This window comes from Gracilinanus agilis, chromosome 5 (assembly GCF_016433145.1).
Source record: "Gracilinanus agilis isolate LMUSP501 chromosome 5, AgileGrace, whole genome shotgun sequence".
In the NCBI taxonomy this organism is placed as follows: domain Eukaryota; kingdom Metazoa; phylum Chordata; class Mammalia; order Didelphimorphia; family Didelphidae; genus Gracilinanus; species Gracilinanus agilis.
In genome coordinates, this window is record NC_058134.1 from 81184593 (window position 1) to 81207697 (window position 23105).

Sequence of the window (23105 nt, forward strand, 5' to 3'; positions counted from 1 at the left end):
ACTTGTCATATAGGTTTTTAAAATAATATTCACAGTATCATGGAAATCCTGTTTGGTTAGAAATGGGAAGTGACCTACTTCAAGTCCTCTTATTTTACATGAGGGCTAACATCCAGAGAATTACAGTAACTTGTCCCCGGATTTATAAGGAGGAGAGTCAAGACTAGAACATGTGTGTTCTTTATTTAATTTTTTTGTTCACAGCTCTCCCATGTACTGTGGGAGTGGTCAGAATTGAGGGAAATGGAAGAATCTTCAACAGCACCCCGTCAGAACTCTGAATGCATTCTACAACAGAAATATGGAATAAGTGGTGGCTACATTCTATTTCATGTGCCTTATAGGTTAAAGAGACTGTTGCAGGCTAGTCTGGAAACTCAACTGACATTGATGTCATTGTGCTAATGGGACAATACTTGAGAATTCCAGGTAGCTTATTTGTAAAGGAACTTTAGAAACTACAAGCTGAGGGTTGTCTTTTATCAAAGTAAGAAAGCTTCATTTTGAAATGTACATAAAAACCTCAATAGAGACTAATCAGTACAGTTAGGAAATCTACTGTATGAAAAGAGTCTAAAGGAATCAGCTCCCAGTGGGAGAACCCCACATTTCTGCACCAGATGACTGTGTAAGAATTCTCTTCATTGAAGAGGAAGATCGTCCCAACAACCTGAAACATCCCACTAGGACAGAACAGGCACATTTTCATACTCTGATGTTCAGAATTTCTTAAATGAGGAGCTGTGAGCCTTCAGGATGGTCTCATTCATCCTTGTTGGATGTTGGACTAATAGTTTAAACAAAGAATCAAGCATCCTTCTGACCTACAACCATTAAGAAATTCCTCAGAAGCTCTCAGTTTGTCGGTACATGCCAAAGACCAAAGGAATGTAGACCACGATTCAAGGATCGTGGGAAATTAGCACATGGGTTTGAGTAGTTCATCATGATGTATGAGTGATCAAGCTCCTGAAACAGCCTAATCTATTTTTAAGTGCTTCTGGAATTAAACCAGATATTTGGTATGGAATAGAGCTTTATAGTCAACCAGTTGTGATGTACACCAAATTTAGAGATGAGGATTTAGTAGTAGTGTATGATAAGATTTGGGAAGTTCACTCTCCAAAAGAAAATTATAGCTATATTAAAAGAATCAGCATAAAGAATATCTATTTTTAATAGGTTTGGCGAACAGGACTTGGCAAACTTGACAGCAGGAAGATCGGTAAAATAGTGTTATGTCTAAATTCCAATTGCCTTTAAATTAGACAATTTTAATCGTATACAGCTTTAGTCATCTGTATAGCCTTCTGTCTACTCCAGAATATTACAGGGCTGGAAACTTATGGTTACTTGAACACAAGACTTTTTGTCTCTACCAACAGCACAGTTTTCTGTACCTCTATCAATATAGCCTACCACAAACTGAAAGTGGTGTCCTCAACACTAGTTGTCATAATGTTGGAATACTGGCATACCGTTAGGAGATAAAAAAATAGTCCTTGTCATCTTTGTACCTTGTTGCATCTGGCAACAAGTACTAAAGTAAAATATGAAGTATTCTCTCTATTGATCCAATTAGAGTAATATATTTCTCGACTGATTGGCAGGTAGAGAAAGGGATTCTGGAATTACTGAGCATAGATTACTTTTAAAATCAGTTATACTCAAAACAAAAAAGGAGGGACATGGAAGAAAATTAAGCCCTCCCTTTACCTCTTTTAATTTTTTTAGTATTCCAGTCTAAAACTTTTTAGACTAATCTTAATGAGAAACCTTGTCTGTCTTTCTTTAACTTTCAGTTCTGAAACTTTCTCCTTACTGAAGACCTAACCATTTCCTTTGTAGTAATTGCCTAAAAAGTTCAATAGGATCAGGACAGTGACCAGGCAAGGGCAAGGAACCCTTGACTGGCCCACTTAGGAGCAGTACCCTTGGCCAGATCAGCACATGTCAGATGAAAATAATGATCAGACTATGAGAAGGAAGAAATCTTTAATAATTTTAGTAAAGGGAAGTATCTCTCAAAGTTTATCTTGGATAAGCTGAAAAGGAGAATCTGTGGAGGGCGTTGTCAAAGTGGAAATGAATGGTTTCAGGGAAATGATTCCCAAAGGGTGTGCCAAAATAAATATATTTAGACCTATTTGATGAAGTGAAAGCTAACTGAACTTTTCATGTGAAATTTGTAAATGTGTTCTATAATATTGTGAGATTTCCTTAGCTCAGGAATGATATTATTATTATTTATAGAAATTATAACTTAAAAATGGCTTGACAGAGTAATTTTCAGAACCACAGGATACTGCCTGTCTTTAGTTCTCCAAATATGAATGTTTAAAATAATTTTAATAAAATTATTTCTGGCAAAAAAAATGATGAAAATAATTCTCCAAATCACTAATAATAAGAGAAATGAAAGTTAAATAATACTGGTATTTCATCTAATATTTAACCAAATGGCAGAGATAACAAAATATGGGAATAATCCATGTAGGAGGGCAATATTGTTTGTGGAGCTATAAACTTGAACAACCATTCAGGAATCATTATGCATGCCCATACTCATTGGGCCAGAGATCCAGGGATGCCTTAGAGCCAGCTTCAACTAGCTCTTGTGAGCCAATTGTTAAATTTTCAGTAGGAACATTGAGACCTTGAAAACTGGCAAATGCTACAAATCTGGGCTTCAGTTACGTTTTTGTCTAAACTTAAGAAAGTTATGGAGAAAATGTTGATATTAATGAATATTAAATATGTGACCTGTATATATTTTTTTTCAGGCAAGCCAATTATCATTGCAAAATCATTCTATTGGGCATATACCTAAAGTAACTGAATGAGAAGGATCCATGTATACTAAATATTTTAAAGAAGCACTTTTTATATGGTAGCAAAGAACTAGAAACAAAGTAGAAACCAATTTTCTTTATAAGGAATTGTTCTCTATCGAGCAGGAAGGATATAAAGGAAAATGTAGGTGATATAAAAACAAATATCAATAAAAATTCTATTTAAATTATGTTTTTTAAAGAAAGCCTTGGTTCAAGTCCCATCTCTGCCCTTTGTTAATTGTGGGATCTTAGGCAAAGTCATTTAACCTATAAAAGCTTCAGATTCCTCATCTATAAAATGAGAAGGCTGGATCAGATGACCTTTAAAGTCCCTTCTGGAATTTTTACCTATATCCTTTGATGATACTCTATTACTTACTATCTGGGTAATCTAAGAAAAGTCACTTATTTGGTGCCCTCGACATTATTTAAAAAACAGACACTTATCTTAGTTTCTTCCTATATAAAATAGGGGGAGTCTATTTCAAAGATCTATTTAAGTACTAACTTCTATGGTCTACAACCCAAAAATCTATCATAAGGTAACTTTGGATACCACCTCCAAATAATCAGAAAAGCTCAACAAATAGGTCAATTAAATTACATCAATCTGTCGGATCCTTTGCTTTGATGAAACTCTAGACAAAGACTGGAGGCACTGTGATATAGAGTGCAGGGAGATAGCCAGACTCTAGTCATGTGCCTGCTAGTACTTGGCTCCCTGACCTTGGGAATGTCATGTCTCCTGACCTCAATATGACTAACCATTAAAGTAAGAGTTTTATTTTATATGTTCAAAGTCTTTCTGGCTCTAAACTTTTATTTTTTTATATACAGGAACTAGTGTAGCAACATGCCAACCTATGTCCTTCCTCCTTTTCATTACTTAGAAGGACAAGTTCATAAGGAAGTTATTATTGTGTTTAAAAGTATTTTGGTGCCATGGACATTCTTTGACCAACACTCTAAAGACATTTTTTGGATTCTGTAATAGAACACTGACTACTAATTGCTCTGCTAGAAAAGCATTCATTTCTGGGGCAGCAGACACTGAAAATCTCTGTCTCGCATTCATGCCTTTTACTAATTATGCACCACACGTAGATCTGTCCCAGATTTATAACTGTACAAGTTTAAACCAGGCAGAACTGGTTCAATCAAATAAAATGCCAGTTTTAGCAGACCCATCAATGCTTCTGGAGCATACTGGTCACACCCTCTAGTAAGAAAAGATGACAATATTTAAATAACTAAAACATTCACTTATAAATTTTTTTTCTATCTGCTGCTAACCAAGAAAAATTTAGATAATGTTAGAAGCTATAGAATATAGACAGTGTAGACCAGTGGAAAAAACACTGGATTTGATCAAATCAGTTACATTCTTTGGGTCTCAGTTTTACCCTCTGTAAAATGAAGGGACAGTAGAAACTAGATAACTTTTGAGATTCTTTCCAGTTCTTTTTTCAAAATTAACTTTTTATTGCTACTTTTTGTTTTCACATTTTCTAAATGTCCTCCTCTATCCTCTCTCCAACCCCTCTTGGAGAGGGCCCTTAAAACACTTAAAAGAAAAAAAAAGAGAAAGAACAGAAAGTCAGAGAAACTAATCAATGTATCCAGAAAAACTGAACATTATATAGCCCTCCCATCTCTGCAAAGTAAATCCTTTTTCCTATCTCCTCATTAAAGTCAAGTTTATTCTTTGTAAATTTACAAAATCCATTATAATTATTTTGTGGAATGTTGCATGTACTGCTAGACAGTCATTAAATGAGTAAAAAAAAAAAAAAACATTAAGCACTTAATGTGTGCCAACCACTGGAGATAAGGATGCAGAAATGAAGTTAGTTCTTACCCTCAAATTGCTTACTGACTAATAGGAAGCAACAATGTAAATTGGGGTGATGACTCCATCTTTTTAAAAAAATCTTTATTACAATGGATGTATCACTAGGTCATGTGGGGGAGAAACATTTAAGAAATGAAGGTGATATGAAAACAAAAGAAAGCAACAACAAAAAAAGATTTTACAATGAAATAAAAATATCATCAAAAATTTTTAAATTGCATTGACCTTCCTCCCTGACATTCTCTACAAATGGCATATACTGTCCCTGCCTCCCCTCCCATTTCAATTTGCTGAAATCCTAACCATTTTTCAAAGTCCTCCATAAAGCCTTTCTTGGTTTCCTCAGCCAAAAGCTGCACTTTCCTCTTCTGAACTCTCAAAGCATTTTGTATTAGATGAATTTATCAGGTTTTAAAGCTTTATGTGTCTATCTCTTATCTTTCCTAATCTCTGAGCGAATTGTGTTTTATTTACTCTGGAATCTTCCAGGATTTGCACATAGTACTCAAAAAGGGTCATATTAAAGATAAAAATATCTTCTAAACAGGCTGTACAATGCCCTCACCTGAGCTCTTTTCTATTAGCCCACCAGAAAAAAAGATTACAGACTTGCCCTCATTTCCCCTCTGCAATAGTAAGGCAGTTTTCCAATTTAGTAGTTTCTCAGAGCCTCTTATCCTTGGGTGGAAGGCAAAGGAAGGTTTAGGGAGTTCCTAGGAATATTCATTCCCCACACCACACATTCATAAAAGGAAAAGCCAGGGAGAAGAACTCCCAGGGTCTTGTTGGTAAGAAAATAGAATTAGGTTTTAGGAGATTGGCAAAGAAAAGAAGAGTCACTTGAAGACTCCCATCAAAATCCTCAAGACCGTTGTTCCCAGGTTTCTTTCTTATGGTAAAAGCCACCATTCTGAGAGCTTTCTGCTTCTACCTTCTCTCCTTCTACCAGCAAGGCTATCCCTGAGCCCTCAGGAATTCTAAGCAATGCCCCTTTCACAGAAGTCAGAGAAGTTTAAATGGGGCAGGTTTTAGTTCCAAAGAAGGAACTAATAATTAGAGCAATTCTGAAGAAATGCAATGCACGGTCCCTTGAGAGGAAGTGAAGTTCACTGGAAATGTTTGGCCCAGATAGGATGATGTTAAGTCAGAAACACTGTTAAAGGAATTCTGCATGACATCAGAAGTTAGACTAACTGAATCCACCTGAAAGAATGTGGACTTCTATACCTGTTTTGCCTACTGGGTAGGAGCTATTGTTGAGGAGCAAATGAGGAAATACATGTACTATACACACACACACACACACACACACACACACACACACAAACACACACGCGCGTGCGCGCTTTGGAAATTATAAACTATCATATATGATGATATATGATTTATTATTAAGAGATGGAAGATATTTTATTCCTCTTTGGAACAATTTCCATAGGCTATTAAGAATGGGAGCTAAAAATGGAAAGAAATATAGGATTATGGAGAATAAGCTAATGTGTTTATGCTATTTAAAATATATATATTTAAAAACATATTAAGTATATTGAATCAGAAAAATTCTTTAAAAAACACTTTTCTTTTCAGTAAGTGGTGAGGAGTCAGAACAACTAGATGACTCAATGGATAGAGCTCCAGCCTTGAAGACAGGAAGTTCTGGGTTCAAATTTGACCTCAGATACTTCCTAGCTGGGTAACCCTAGGCAAGTCACCTAACTACAGTTGCCTTGCCCTTACTACTCTTATGCCTTGGTACCCATACCAAGTATAATTTTTTTTTAAATCTTGAAATTATTAATTAATTATTTTTATTTTATTATTTGTTTTGTTAGTTGTTTTATTAATAATTTTATTGATATTAAAAATAAATTTTTTTAAAAGTGAGAGGGTCAGGAAAATTCCTAGGTGCTAGATCTTGAGGACAAAAATGACAAAGAAGGTAATAAAAACTTTTATGTCAGTTTACATTGCTCAAAGGAGGAAAAGGAAGGAGATTCAAGAAAAAGAGTATTTTGGATATTGACATGCCACTAACATTCAAAAGGAGGTTCAAAAGGCAACTTGGAAGGGGAGCCGGCAAAGAGATCCCAAGCTCATCAAGGCATCAAGGTGCCAACTACTTGTTTCATGCCAGTGAAGTGTCTGGACAGGAATCATGGCAGCATCTGGTCATGACAGTAATTGCTCTGGGAACTGAAATTCTCAGTCTAGGGCAATCTAGCTTTCTAACATCCAAAGAGCTTGAAGTGGAAAAATGGGAGCCTGTAAAGTCTTTGATTAAGTTCAATAATTTAAAATGTTCTTTTCTTTTAAGTTTTGGTTTAAAAAAAAAATCGATAGGTCTTGGGTCTGATGTAACGTAAAATGCCCCGTTTTTCACACATGCCATAGTATTCTAAAAAGATTGGGCAGTATTAACATGGCCTAGGGATTCCCCTACCCACCCCAATACATTTTTCTCCCTCTCAAGTGGACACACAAAAGACACAAGTGGTATTGCTTTAAAAATGTATTTTCTTTATTTATTTTTAGATTATGTCTCTGTTTAGCCCAGGGTTGAGGTGTAGTAGGCTAGGTATTGGCTCTATTTCTGTATGGATCTCCATGGGACCACCTCTCCTCAGGCAGCCTAGGGAACTCTTGTTCCTGTGTAATTAGAATTTTGTTCCTCAGGCCTAAGTTTCCCAGAACCCCACTTTAGTCCTCACTTCACATCCTTACGTTTTGGAGATAAGGTTTCTTTGAGCCTGCCCCTCTCTCGCTCTTCTGCTTTCACCGTCCGGTAAACCTGTCTTTACGCAGGCTTTATCTATTTCCTCTACTTCGAGTGATTATTAATAAATCTTGTAAAATGTAATACTTGGAGTTATTGGATATTAATTTTAATTTCACATTTTCCAAGGATCCCCCCAAATTAATGCCATATTGATAAATACCCGATTTAGCCCTCCCAAATTCAAGTGATCCCCTTAGCCTCAATCCTAGGTATCACAGGCAGGGGACAAGAGACTCAGTCTGATTGAACAATTTAGAACTTTATCAATATATTACAGTGATTCCCAAAGTGGGCGCCACTGCCCCCTGGTGGGTGCTGCAGTGATCCAGTGGACCGGTGATGGCCACAGGTGCATTCATCTTTCCTATTCATTGCTATTAAAATTTTTAAAAAATTAATTTCCAGGGGGCTAAGTAATATTTTTTCTGGAAAGGGGGCGGTAGGCCAAAAAAGTTTGGGAACCACTGATATATGTTGGTGTGTGCAAAATACAGGTGAAGATACACGCGGATACGTGAGTATATATAAATGTATGCATGTTCTTGTATCCATACAGATATGCCTGTGTATGTGTGTGTTTGTATGGAAATCTCCCCAAAGATGAATATACAACATATACACATCTATTAATATATGATATATATATATATATGAATATACAGATTTATATAGAGTAAGTATATATCTATATAGCAATATAAATTATTTGGACAAATGTCATCAATGATCAAGAAACAGATGAATGTAGATAAAGAAGGAACGTATGTTAGACTAACCTCATACACAAAATACATTTTGGCTCCCACATAGATTCCCATCCGCACCACAGCTCGAACAGCTGCATTCATTCCTGGGAAGGAAGTAGGCAGAGGTCAGTACTATTCAACACACTCAAGCTTAAATCCCAAAGATCATCACTTAAATCAGCCTTAAATCCCAAAAGTCACCTTGCCAAATGCCTCTGGCTTAGAGTTCCTGGAGAACAATCACCAATTCTGAAACAACACAGAACACTTTTCCCCTTGAATTACAGTTAGTCAAATTGAAAGAAAACAATGAGGATAATGAGAGCAATTATTTCTATAGTTTGCAGAGGATCATATGACTCATTTTCCATCATATTTGTAAAGGAGGAGTTAGGCACAGCCCCAAAAAGTAATTGTCATAATTCATATAATTATTGGGTAAGGAGAGGTAAACAGTAGTAATCCTGGAGCCTTAGTGCAAGAGAAATGTGTCAAGGGATTTTAAATGGGATTTCCTGTTTTCTCTAGTCTTTGCAGCAAAAAGTGAGAACATTTGTTCAGTCCTCTTCTTGTAAATAAAGCTCATGCCTAGCAAAATTCTATGTTACCAACGTGAATCCTCACATACATTTGCTGCACATTTTTTTTATTAGTTATTTAGCTAACCCTTATCAGGAGATTGAACATTAGAAGTGGCTCTGAAAATTGGCAGAAAGCATCCCTGCCCTATTTAGGGGGCAATGTGGCCTAACAACTGGTTTCCCAAGAGAGAATTTCTTTTGAACATCCTTTGCCAGGGTAAATCTGAGCTCTTCGAACCAAGTTTCTTGGAGTCAAATCTAACAAATGAGAAGACTGATCAAGCTGAAATTAGTTTAAAAAAATTTTTTTAAAGTAAAAGAGTCGATCATAAAGGCAAAGAACTTCTTAAAAATAAAAAAGACCAGGTGTCCTATTTTTCCCAGGTTGAAAGAGCAGGAGCTCCTCACTGTCCTAGTCCCACTCTGACAGCCATATGAGAGCTATGACCTGCTCCCACGTTTTTAACCTGTTCCAATTCACCACTCCCAAGGTAGCCTGGTGACCCTTCCCTACCCGGCCAGCCCCAGGGTGAAGGTTTCACTGTATTACCATATTATTTCCAAACTTAATGTAGGCACCCAAATTGCTTAGCCTACCACTTGTCAGAGCCACTAACCTCAAGCAATCTAACAGCTTCAACCTCTCTGGTAGCAAGAATTATAAGTATATGTTTGCTATCAAACCCCACCACCAAGATCAATTTTCTTATTCTTCTCCTAATTTGACTTATTTATATATTTCTCTCCCATTAGACTATAAACTCCTTAAAGGCAGGGCCAGTTAGGGAATTTGGTCTCCAATAACAATAAACAGCCTGGAAAGATAAATCAGAGACAGATAGAGAAGGGTTTTAAGTGTCAAGAAGGGGAGTTTATATTTTATCCCAGAGGCAATAGGAGGCCAGTGAAGGTTCCTGAGTAGTATAATAGCATGACTGGATGCAAACTTTAGAATACCACTTTGGCAGCCATGTAGAAGACAAATTGGAGAAATATACTGGGAAAAAGAGACCAACTGGAAGGCTTTCGCAATAGCTTAGTTGAGAATCGACAAAAGAGGTGGCTATGAAAGTGTAGGCAGGTAGGTAGATACGAGAGGCAAATTATAAGTAAAATAGACAAGACTTGGCAATTGATTAGATATGTGGAGCAAATGAAAATGGAAAATCAAATAGGACTCCTGGGTTTCAAACCAAGGTAACCAGAAGAACAATGGTGGTCTTGATAGAAAGAGAAGGTGGGAGGAGTGGTGGGGTTTAAGGAGAAAGATAAAGAGACCCATTTTGGACATGCTGACTTTGTGATGGCTTTGGGACCTTCTGGTAGAGAGATCCAGCAAGAAGCTGCCCATGTGGTACTAGAGCCCAGGAAAGAAGCAGCAACCAGATTTCAGAGTCATTTGTAAAGAGATAACTGAATCCATAGGAGGCCACCAAAAGAGAAGACAGAGAAAAGAGGTCCCTAGACAACCCTGGAGCCTACCAAATTCTTCTATTATGATCACTGCTAAGATATAAAGCCTTCTTCTGACTACCACTCAGCCTCGTTGCCTATTCCTAACAATATAGATTATCAGCTATTGTGGGGTTTCACAGTCTAAAGTCCTATCTATCCATAAGAGAGATATTTAAGTTAAAAAGGTAAGTTTTTGTGTCAGGGAGCAACTTGGGATTGTTGAAAGTACTAAACAATTTTCAAAATGTCATCAAACCCATCTTCCTCTTCATATTCTGGACCTTATTTAAAAAATTATCATAGTAATTATTATAATTTTATATTATTATATATTGCATATGATAAAGTTATTTGTTAATATGGTTCTTTTTTTTTTTAACCCTTAACTTCTGTGTATTGGCTCCTAGGTGGAAGAGTGGTAAGGGTGGGCAATGGGGGTCAAGTGACTTGCCCAGGGTCACACAGCTGGGAAGTGGCTGAGGCCGGCTTTGAACCTAAGACCTCCCGTCTCTAGGCCTGACTCTCAATCCACTGAGCTACCCAGCTGCCCCGGTTAATACGGTTCTTAATAAGGATAATAATCCACTTACAGCATCTGTCCAGAAAGTATACTACAGTGTACTAATTAGTTCCTGTCCTCTCTCTAATCCATCTTTACTACATTTGCCAAAGTAATTTTAAAAATTCTTTTTCTAACTAAAAATAATTACTTCTGACCACATCATTCTCCTGCCTCCAAACCTTCTAGAATATGCAATTGGCTGTAGGACAAATTACAGCCTTCTTAGCTTGCCAGTTAAGGTTTTCCACAATCTGGCTCCTAATTGCCTCTCTGACCTTATTACGAACCATTTTTTACAGTGTTTTTCCTTGACCAGCCATTTCTCATTTCTGTCCATTCCCAGAAAAGACATCCTTGTTTAACAACACATCCTAGTCAAAATCTTTTCTCCCTTGAGGGGTAATTCCGCAGGGGCTACCCCTTTCCTGAGTCCCATTCTCTCCACCAGCCCACCCCTACACAACAAAGGTTCTAGCCTTCCCTATTGATCCTACTATTCACTAGCTTGTGTTATACTCCTCTATCAACATGTTCTATCCACCAGAGCAGATTTTAGGGAAAGAATTCTATCATTTTTTTTCATGCTGAATCTCTAGCTCCTAGTAGCATATGATAGATACATAATCAATATTTTGAATTGAATTATTTCCTTTCCTACTCTGTTTCCATGCTTTTTCCTTCATAATCATTATTCATGCTTATAAAAATTTAATATTTGAATCTGTTTTTTTAAAATATATAATTTCCTACTTGTGTGTTCATGCACTTAATTTCTCAATTATTTTATTGGACCCAAAGGATGCTAGATTTAAAGTGGGAAGGGGCATTATGGGTCATGTAGTTCAACCCCTTCATAAAAAAATGAAGCACAAGAAGTGAAGGGACATGGTCAGAGGCAGGAAAAGGTCATGAGTCAGGGCAGCTGGGTAGCTCAGCGGATTGAGAGCCAAGCCTAGAGACAGGAGGTCCTAGGTTCAAATCTGACCTCAGACACTTCCCAGCTGTGTGGCCCTGGGCAAGTCACTTGACCCCCATTGCCTACCCTTACCACTCTTCCACCTATAAGTCAATACACAGAAGTTAAGGGTTTAAAATAAAAATAAAAAAAAAAAGTGGAAAAAAAAAAAGGTCATGAGTCAAACACTGGTATTTTGGCTTCCAGGTGAGAGTTTATTGAATCAAATTAAATTTAGTTTATGGGGTCTCCCCAGTGGATATTTCAACTTGGGGATAGGAAGTCCTGGGCTCAAATCTGACCTCAGTCTCTAATTATGTGATGCTGGGCAAGTCACTTAACCCCAATCTCCTAGCCCTTACTGCTCTTCTTCCTTAGAACTGATACTTAATGTCAACTCTAAGGTAAAAGGTTTAAAGGTTTTAAAAATAATAGTTCATGCTTTCCTTATTTCCAACAAGTAAAGTTGTTCTTTTAAGTCTTTTTTGAGTCACTTCTTTAGACCTTAAAATTTAAAAAAAGATAATAAAATAAAAAGCATCCTGCAGTGAGTACCAGATCATTTAAAAATGTGCACATGGAACAATGATTATGTTATTAATCTAGCATTAGTCATAAAGAATAACTAGCCTAATATTACTATTTAAGATAAATCACAATGTCCATGTGGAATCTAGAAGTCCCCAAACTTGCAGCCTAGAAAGATTAGATGAACCCCTGTTTAGTTAGCTTGAAGGTGAAAGTCCTGGGTTTGACCTTGTGAGTGATGGCACCACCTAGATTCCAAGTTAACAATAATTGTCAAAGAGATCAGATTAAATGAGAAATTGAATCCAATTTGAAATGCAAAATTCTTAGAATTTTTTACTTAACCATTCTTTCCCAATGCAGATTTCTAAGTTTGAATTAAGCCAAAATATCTATGATATACATCATTAGAAGTTATAATTGAAAGTAACTTTTTTCAGATTAAAAGATCATGAAGAAACAGTCTGTCTCATTAGTCAAAAGGCTCCCATCAGGGAAATGTTAATTAATCTATTAGACTCTGAAAACCAATGGATATTGTGTGTCTCTTCTAGGTTTTTTCTTTTTTTTTTTTTTAGACCAAAGCTTTGTCAGGTGTTTGATATATTTTGTTTGAGTGGGGAATTGAAGCCACCTGCTGACTTCACAAACGTTCCTGGGGGTAGAATACTCACAAAGGGGGAACCAGGGACTGAGAGAAAAATGGGTGATGGGTTAAAGTCTAAGGAAAGGAGAGCATAAGGTGAGAATAAAGACACAAAGACAAAGTTCCATCATGAAGTAGTCAGACAGCAAGTTAGCTCTGGTGCAATAGAGCTTAACTGGAATGGAGCTCTGGTGGTGAAAAGCTCCCTTTCAGTCCAACATACAGATGTTTTTATTGGGGTAACAACAGTATAGGGGAAAGGGAGAATGGTAATCAAATAAGTGGTCTGATACATTAACATTATGAGGTAATTGTCCCAAGATACAAACTGCCACCTCCTAAAACAATTAGTTATAGCTAAAGCCCAAAATCAAGAGTACAAATGGCCTCAGGCATAGGGGTTGTCTGAAAGCTATGCTAATCAATTGTTGTTGGGAAAACACATATATGGAGAGATCTGGTCAGTCTTCAAGAGTGTAGCCTCAGGGCTGGCTCAGAATTAGACAAGGTTAAGTTCTGAACCAAGGGCATGGAACTTAGCTTGGTAAAAATGAGCATGTAGCTCATAAGCGTGGTTTTTGAGTACCCTTAAAATATAACTAAGATTCATACATGCCTGGACTCCTACAGGAGTGGTCAAGGTTCCAATGACAAAGGCAATGAATAAGCTTAGTCCTGCAACCAGGACTTCAACCCCCAAAAGCTTTGGGCTTCCTTAAAGCTATGAACATTAACAAAAAAACCGAATTTAAAGGTCAGAGACATCACCCACAAATAATTAAAGCTATAAATATTAACAAAAGAACTGAATTTAAAGGTCAGAGACATCACCCACAAATATATACAGGTTTACTGGAAAGGATTTCACATTAAGGAGAAGTACACTCTATCTCTTACAATAGTTCTCTCCATTAGAAGCTACACAAATGTATTGACATTTCCTCCAAAACATACATACCATTTTCCTTGGTAAATTTAATCCTGCTCTGAAGGTCTAAAGACCCCACTATATAACTTAAATGATAATGGGAACTTGTAATCAGTCTCTCTAGATCTACTGAATGAATGCTCATATGACAAAAGCTACAAACTGCAGACAGAACCATTAAGATCCCTTTTAATTCAACTCCAGAGTAGTGAAAGGGAGGACTCATCCCAAACCAGGGGAATGCTCTCATTTTGTAAGTACTGATTTCCATACTGCCATTATTTCATAGGATCTTATGCTGTAGAGCTGTAAAGGACTTTGAGGTCAACTAGTGCAGCCTATTCATTTTTTAGACCAAGAAAATCCATATAGCCCATAGGTGAAGTTCTCAGTCCAAAATCTCATAGGTCATTAAGTTTGAGAATTGCAATTTAAAATCTGACATCAAATCTAGTGCTCTCCTGAAGCCAGTGGAAGAAGGGTCAGTGTATTGACTGATGGCTATCCTGTAAACACATGAATAGTATAAATATGTAAATTATAGTACAGTGAAAAGAGCACATTAGATCTGGGTTAGCAGTAGCTTAATACAAGAGTGATTTTGGCAAGTTGCTTATATTTTGTGGGCCTCAGTTTCCTCAAATGTAAAATTAGGAAGTTGGAAATCAATGACCTTCAGTACTCCATCTGTATGTGTACATGCATGTACATACACATTTATACTATTTTAAGGACCTATAAATTTGGTTAAATTTTTCCATATACCAAGATCATGACCTCTCTCTGAATTAGCAGATGGTCTTTGAGATTAGTTATGGCCCAAAATTAATCACCCTGGGGCCAACTTGGATGTAGTGGTACTTGAAGCCAGATGGCAAGCTTTTTGGGAACCAAAGATCACCTCTATGCCAAAATAAGAGGACTTCATTGGAGGATTTACTTATAAAAACTAAAAAGTCAGAGAGGGAGAGGGGAAGGGAATGAAAGAGAGAGAAAGGGAGAGAGATAAACAGTCAGAGAGAGACAGAGACAGAGAGACAGAGACAGAGAGAGTATTAGCACATTATGATTTTAGGAGCCAGATCGTGACCTCAGGTTTCTAAGACAATATAATAAGTACTCAGGAAATGCTAGTTGGATTAAATCAATTTTTCTGTGAAGGTTTCTTTGACTTTCTACTGAATAGCTCAGAGTAAAAAAGATCTTTTTTTAATTAAACCCTTACATTCTCTCAGTAAACCCAAAGAGCCCAGCTTTTGGGAAAAAATCCACTATTTGACAAAAACTGCTGGGAAAATTGGAAAACAGTATGGGCAAGATTAGATTTAGATCAACATCTCACACCCTACACCAAAATAAGTTCAGAAAAAAAAAAATTCCAAGACACAAAAGTAGCAAGGGCTAGGAAATCGGGGGTTAAATACCTTGCCTAGGGTCACATAGCTAGGAAGTATTTGAAACCCAATTTGAACTTAGACTCCAGGCCTGGTGCTCTATCCACTATGTTACCCAGCTGCCCCAGAATCTAACTTTTTATATGCTATTCTGTTTGTGAGAGGAAAAAATTTTCAAAACCACCACCCACAAGCATTCTTCCTGTTTTTGTATTTATCTATGTTTCTAGGATACTAGTTATCAAAGTATTATCTGGGGATCTTTAAAAGCACTAGAGATCTTCTAATGGGGTCCTTAAAGTCAAAACTATTTTTGTAATAAAACAAGATGCTTCCATTTATAATATGGCAAATATTAATAGATATGACCTATATAAACAAAAGCTATTGGGAAGGTTCTCAATGCTTTTTCAGAGTGTAAAAGGGTCTTAGTACCAAAAAGCTTGAGAAACAGTGCTTTAAAGAATGTTTCTTGATGAGGAACCAAGATGGCAGAGTAGATGCAGAAACTCACCTGAAATTTAAATTCTTTCTACCCTCAATAACATTAAAACAATATCTTGAATCAAATTCTAGAGCAGAAGAACCAACATGAGGTTGGGGTGAAACAATTTTCCATCCCAAGACAATATAGGAGGTCAACAGTAAGGTCTATAACATGGGGGGTGCAGTTAAGTGGGGTTGGCCTAGGAGCATAAGGCAGACCACAGGTGGAATCATGATAATGCCAGCAGCAAAACAGCTTTGGGAGCTCTTAGTCCACAGACAGTAAGTGGGTGGTAAAACTGATTAGAAAGAGGTATAAGCTATCTTTTTCTGATGTTGTGTTGCGGATCCCATTGCATTGCCCATAAGCAGTGCCTGGTCACAGTCCCAGGGTTAAGAATAGCACTAGGTCCCAAATATATAAGAAACTAAATCAAATCTACAAAAACTCAAGCCATTCCCCAATCACAAATGGTCAAGGGACATGAATAGGCAGTTTTCACATGATGAAATAAAAACTATCAATAAACATATTAAAAAGTGTTATAAATCCCTTTTGACTAGAGAAATGCAAATTAAAACAACTCTGAGGTACCACCTTACACCTAGCAGATTGGTCAATATGGCAGGAAAGGAAAGTAATAGATATTGGAGGAGATGTGGCAGAATTGGGACACTAATACACTGCTGGTGGAGTTGTGAATTGATCCAACCATTCTGGAGGGCAATTTGGAACTGTACACAAAGGACTTTAAAAAACTGCCTACCCTTTGATCCAGCCATACCACTGCTGGGTTTGTACCCCCAAAAGAAATAATAAAGAAAAAGATTTATACAAAAATATTCCTAGCCACACTATTTGTGGTGGCAAAAAAATTGGAAAATGAGGGGATGCCCTTTGTTTGATTGGGTAATAGCTCAATAAATTGTAGTATCTGATGGTGATGGAACACTATTGTACTGAAAGGAATAATGAACTGGAGGAATTTCATGTGAACTGGAACAACCTCCAGGAAATAATGCAGAGTGAAAGGAGCAGAACCAGGAGAACATTGTACACAGAGACTGAGACATTATGGCACAATAGAATGTAATAGATTTTCTACTAGCAGCATGCAACGAACTAGGACAATCCAGAGGAACTTATGAAAAAGAATGCTATCCACATCCAAAAAAAGAACTGTGGGAGCAGAAAAGCAGAAGAAAAACCATATGATCAATCATGAAGCTCAATATGGATATGGTTAAGTTTTTTATTTTAAAATATCATTCTATTGCAAATATGAATAACATGGAAGTAGGCTTTGAACAGTGATACATATATAACCCAGTGGAACAGCTTGTCAACTCCAGAAGTGGGGAGGAAAGGGGGTGGGGAATCATGTAACCATGGAAAAATATTCTAAATAAAAAAAAGGGGGGGGGAGAATAACACTAGGTCTTGTAGTTATAAAAAAACAAAGGAACTGGTCACAGTTCCAGAGCCAAGAGGAACTCTAGCACATGTGGCTTCAAGGGAACAGAGTGTATATTAATAGTTTTGGGGGTGGAGAAGAGTACTTGTGGTCACTCACAAGGGAACAGGGGCCCTGGACTCAGTCCCAAGGCAGAAAGCACTATTAGTGGTTGTGGCTACCAGAGAGCAGGGGACCTAGTCACTGTTCAGGGTCAACAGGACCACAAACACTTGTGCTTTCAGAGAAATCAGGGTCTTCCTGAATAAAGATAAGAATACAGACCAGGAAAGCAATAAACATATTTCTCCTTAGATCATACTATCTTGGAAGCAAAGAAAACTTACAGGATCCCAGAACAAGCTCTCAAAACATCAGCATAAAAAATCTGAAGCTTGGAACAAAACCCCTTTGACTCTGGGGGCAAAGCCCAATTTTAACTTTGTTAAAAGTCAAGAAATAGACTAGACAAATAAGGAAACAACAAAATAAATTTGACCATAGAAACTTAAGGGAGATGAAAAAACAAACTCAGAAGACAAAGATGTCAAGATAGCTACAAGCAAAGCCTCAAAGACAAATGTGAATTAGACAAAAGCCCAACAAGAATTCTTGAAATACTCTAAAGGGATTTTAGAAATAAAATAAGATGAACTGGGGAAAATTTCAGAAAAGCAATGAAAATGATGCAAGAAAATTATGAAAAGAGTCAACAAATTGGTAAAATGGGCATGTGTTACACACACACACACACACACACACAAACACAAACACACAACTGTAGAAAATAACACCTTCAAAAAACAGAATCAGCCAAACGGTAAAAGGCACAAAAACACACTGAAGAGAAAAAATTCCTTTAAAAAGTAGATTTAGCCAAATGAAAAAAGTACAAAAGCTCAGTGAAGAAAAAAATTCTTAAAAATTAGAATTGTGTAATGAAAGCTAATGACTCCACAAGACATCAAGAAACAAATTAAATCAAAAGAATTTTTAAAAATAGAAGAAAAATGTGAAAATATCTTATTGGAAAAATAATTGACGGGAAAAAATTATTGGACTACCTGAAAACCATGATTAAAAAAAGCATTATAATTCAAGAAATTATCCAGGAAAATTGACCTAATATCCTAGAACCAGAAGATATAATGAAATTGAAAGAATCCACTGATAAGCTTCTAAAAGAGATTCCCAAAAGAAAATTCCCAGGAATATTATTACCAAATTCCAGAACTCCCAAGTAAAGGAAAACATATTGCAAAAGCAGACAGAAAGAAATAATTGAAATATTATGGAGCCATACTCAGGATCACACATTATTTAGCAGCTTCTATATAAAAGGACTAGAAGGCTTAGAATATTTCTGTAAGGCAAAGGAACCCCCATGATTATAACCAAGAATCACCTCCTCAGCAAAACTGAGAATAATCATTCGGGGGGGAAAATATATAAGACTCAAGAGAATCACAAAAGGGCAAATAGGAAAGAGAAACTATAAGGAATTTTATAAAGTTAAACTGTGTTTATATTCTTTCATAGGAAAATGATACTTCTAAATCTTCAGAACTTTATCATTATTAGGGAAATCAGAAGGAGTATATATATATGTATATATATATATATATACACACACACACACACACACACACACACACACATACATATATATAGACAGAAGTCTTGGGTATAAATTGACTATGTTGAGATGATTTTTAAAAAATAAAATTAAAATGGAACATCTGGGGCTCAATGGCAGATAGCCAGGTTTGTAGATAGGTAGTTCTAAGTTCAAATCTTATCTCAGACAATTCCTAGCTGTATTACCCTGGGTATATCACTTAACTTCACTTACCTAATCCTTATCACTCTTCTACCTTGAAACTGATATTTGGTATCAATTCTAAGACAGAAGATACTGATGCAAAATAAATAAATAAAATATTAGCAAGGAGATTCCAATAATATATCATAAAGATAATATGCAAACATGAGGTGGGATTGATATATAGGTCATTAATGCAGGGCTGGATCAGGATCATTGACCATATAAATAAAACAACAAAAATTGTCATTATCTCAGATGCAGAAAAAGCTTTTGATAAAATAGAACACTCATTTCTATTAAAAACACTAGAAAGCATAGGAATAAATCGTCTTCTTTAAAATGTTAAGAGAATCTATCAAAAACTTTCAGTGAGCATTACTTTTACTGGTGATAAACTAGAAGCTATGCCAAAAAGATCAGGGGTGAAGCAAGGATGCCCATTATCAATGCTATTATTTAATATTATTCTAGAAATGCTAGCTATTACATTAAGAGAAGAGAAAGAAATGGAAGGAATTATAAAAGGTAACAAAACTATCACCTTTTCCCCAGATGATATGATGGCATACTAAGAGAATCCAATAAAAATTTAGTTGAAATAATAAATTGAGCAAAATTGCAGGATGTAAAATAAATCCACATCACCAAAGTCCAGCAGGAAGACGTAGAAAGCTAAATTCTATTTAAAATAATTGCAGACAAGACTCAGTGCATGAAAGAGTTGCCCGCTGGGAGTTAAGATGGAGTAGTAAAGGACACTCTGCTCCCACAATCCCTCTACTCACATACACTCACAAAAGAAATCACCTCAAAACAAAAGAAAGTTGGAGGAACATGTCTCACTGCGGTAAGGGTAGAGAGCTTCCCAGGCAGCATAACATTATCAAGAACTGGCAGACCTTGGAGCAACCCACAGAATGGGAACAAATCCACCTTGAATTACTCCACACAGGAAGAAAAAGTAGGAAACCCACAAACTCTCAAATGGCATCAGAACCCTAGAGGTACAAGGGGCAGAGAGAAGAACTGGAACTATAGTGAAGGAACTTACTCCCACATTGCAGTAGAATGCCTGAGGTAATGAAGCCTAAAAGCAAGGAACATGCCTCAGACCAGGCCACTTGGCAGAGGCAGGGAAGCAGCAGAGTAGAGATCAGACTATCCCATAAAATAACAGGGGAATTGATAGTATAGGGTTATGAATACAGCTGGCCAAAACAGCTGCAAATATCCCTAAAACAAGCCAGCAGGACTACCTCCTTGACAGACACACCATGAAGAACAAGGGCAGGCAGTCCTACCTCAAGTACCAGAGAGTAGTACTCTGTAACCTTAGAGCAATGTACCCTCTACCCTGGGAAGAAGAAAGAACATCAACAGATTAATAACAATGGGGGGCGGGAAACAACTAAAAAAATGAGCAAAAGATAAATCTCTGAGTTTAAAAAGTTTCTTAAATGATAGGAAAGACCAAAATATGAATTCAGAAGAGGACAACAATGCCAAAAAGGAAACATGTGAAGTTTCAAAGGAAAATGTGAAAGGATGTCAGGCCTCAAAAGAATCTCTGGAAGAACTTGAAAAAAAGTTTAAAAACCAAATAATAGGAGATCTGACAGAAAAATTACAGATGGGGGGGAAATTCACTGAAGAAAATGATTTTCTAAGGAATAGAATCAACCAAATGGAAATGAAGGGGAAAAATACAGAAGAAAACAATTCTTTAAAGAGCAGGATTAGCCAAATGGAAAAGGAAACACAAAATCTCAAGAAAAAAAAATAACTTTCTAAAAGTTAGAATTGGACAAATAGAAGCTAATGAAACCATGAGATAGCAGAAAACAATAAAACAAAATTTAAAAAGTAAAAAAAAGAAGAAAATCTAAAATACCTCACAGGAAAAATGACTAACCTGGAAAACAGATCCAGAAAAAATAATTTAATAATCACTGGAATACCTCAAACATATGATTTTTTTAAAAAAGAGCCTAGAAAGCATATTACAAAAAATCCTCAGGAAAAACTGCCTTGATATCTTTGAACAAAAGGGAAAAGTAGAAATAAAGAAAATCCACTAATCACTTTCTGAAAGAGACCCCAAAATAAAATATCCCAGGACTACTGTTGCCAAATTCTAGAACTCCTGAGTCAAATAAAAAATACTACAAACTGTGAGAAGGAAACAATTCAAATATTGAGGAGCCACAGACAAGATTACAGAGGACATAACAGCTATGTTAAAGGACAAGAAGTTATGGAATATGATATTCTGAAAGGCAAATCTGATTGTGATGGAATACCATTGTGCTATAAGAAATGAGGAGTAGGAGGGTTTTTTAAAAATCTGGAAAGACTTCTATAAACTGAAGCAAAGTGAAGTAAGAAGAACTGGGAGAACATTCTACATAGTAACAGCAATACTACAAGATGATCGAGTGTGAATGCTTTAAGTATTCTGAGCAATACAGTGTTCCAAGATAAGATCAAAGGACTTATAATGGGAAAAAGAACTGATGCAGTATAAATGCAGTTCAAAGCATATTTTTACTCTTTATTTTTCTTGTTTTTGCTTTTGTTCTGTTTTCTTTTGCAATATGGCTAAAATGAAAATGTTTTTCATAACTACACATGTATAACCTATATAAATTTGTTCAAATTGCTTGTCTTCTCAAGGAGTGGGGAGGGGAAAGAGAGGAGACAATTTGTAACTCAGAAAATTAAAAATTTCATGTTAATGTTTTTTTTTAACATAATTAAGAAAAAACAAGACATACATGCAAAGAATGTTTTTCAAACTGGGGATTGTAGCACCATACTATTTTTTTTTGAGCCATCTCTCTTCATTTTTAGTGTGGTGACTTTTTTTTTTTTATAATTTTTTTTTTTTAATTTTTAACCCTTGTACTTTGGTGTATTGTCTCATAGGTAGAAGATTGGTAAGGGTGGGCAATGGGGGTCAAGTGACTTGCCCAGGGTCACACAGCTGGGAAGTGGCTGAGGCCGGGTTTGAACCTAGGACCTCCTGTCTCTAGGCCTGACTCTCACTCCACTGAGCTACCCAGCTGCCCCTAGTGTGGTGACTTTTAAAAAAAATGTGAATTATGCTTATTTCCTTTGTAATTTGCTGGTGCTTTATGATAATTAGCTTGATAAGCCATAAAACCAGGACTGAGAAGCACTATTTTAGGAAGCATTAACCAGAGTGGCTTAGTTGGTTAGTGCATAATAATAACAGAAATCAAAGTTGCCGATTTCAGCTCTTTGTAGTCTTTACTCTGATCTAAGGCCAAATAACAGTCACAAAGCAAAAAAGAAAAGGTGTATGAAGTGGCCTGATATGATGATAGAGGGCCACCAAGGAGCCAGGAATACATTTTTCTACTATGAGGTGCTAGGATGATAGGATAATAGACTTAGAGTTAGTCCAATTCCCTCATTTTGTAGATAAGGAAACTAATGCTAGGATGGCAATATGACTTACCCAATGTTGCAGAGGTAGCAAATAGGAAATATGAGTTTCAGATCCAGGTCCTCTGACTCCAAAGCCAGCACTCTATCTACAGGACCTCTAATATATATAGATGCTCCTAGAGCCTTCTAAAAACTTTCTTCTTGCCTTCCTTCTGTAAAAGCAAATCTCCTCCCTCCTTCTCTGTCTCTTTGTCTCTGTCTATCTCTGTCGCTCTCCTTCTCTGTCTCTCTGTCTCTCCCGTTCTCTTCAATTTCCTTCCTCCCTCACTGGAAAACTTTGAGCAAAGGCTGAGTTCAAGTTCTGCCTTTGACACATACATATACAAGCTATAAGCTTGAACCAATCATTTCCTTTCACTGTCCTTATGAAATTGTTTAAGACTAAATTATAGATGAAATTTGCTTTGAGGAATTGATTTTATGCACTGGGAACGCTTCCACACCAATTAAATCATATGTCCAGATTAAGTCTAAAGTTAACTTCAGCTTAATGTCAGCAAAGATTCAATTCTTACAGGTTTTAAGAGCTAGAAGAGACCATCCCTTGATATAAATGAGAAAACTGAGGCCCAGAGTAAATAGGTTGCCCACAAAGCTCATAATAAATAGAGC

The 23105-nt window shown here is 36.5% G+C and overlaps 1 protein-coding gene across 1 annotated transcript in view; it reads right to left on the reverse strand.

Annotated features, from left to right (window-relative positions):
- Positions 1-23105, reverse strand: part of LOC123249362 (phosphofructokinase, platelet) — an 87282-nt gene that overhangs the window by 58754 nt on the left and 5423 nt on the right. Inside the window, exon 2 of the mRNA XM_044678365.1 lies at positions 8239-8312. Coding sequence (XP_044534300.1) covers positions 8239-8312 — 74 coding nt within the window. The remainder of the gene's footprint in view (positions 1-8238; positions 8313-23105) is intronic.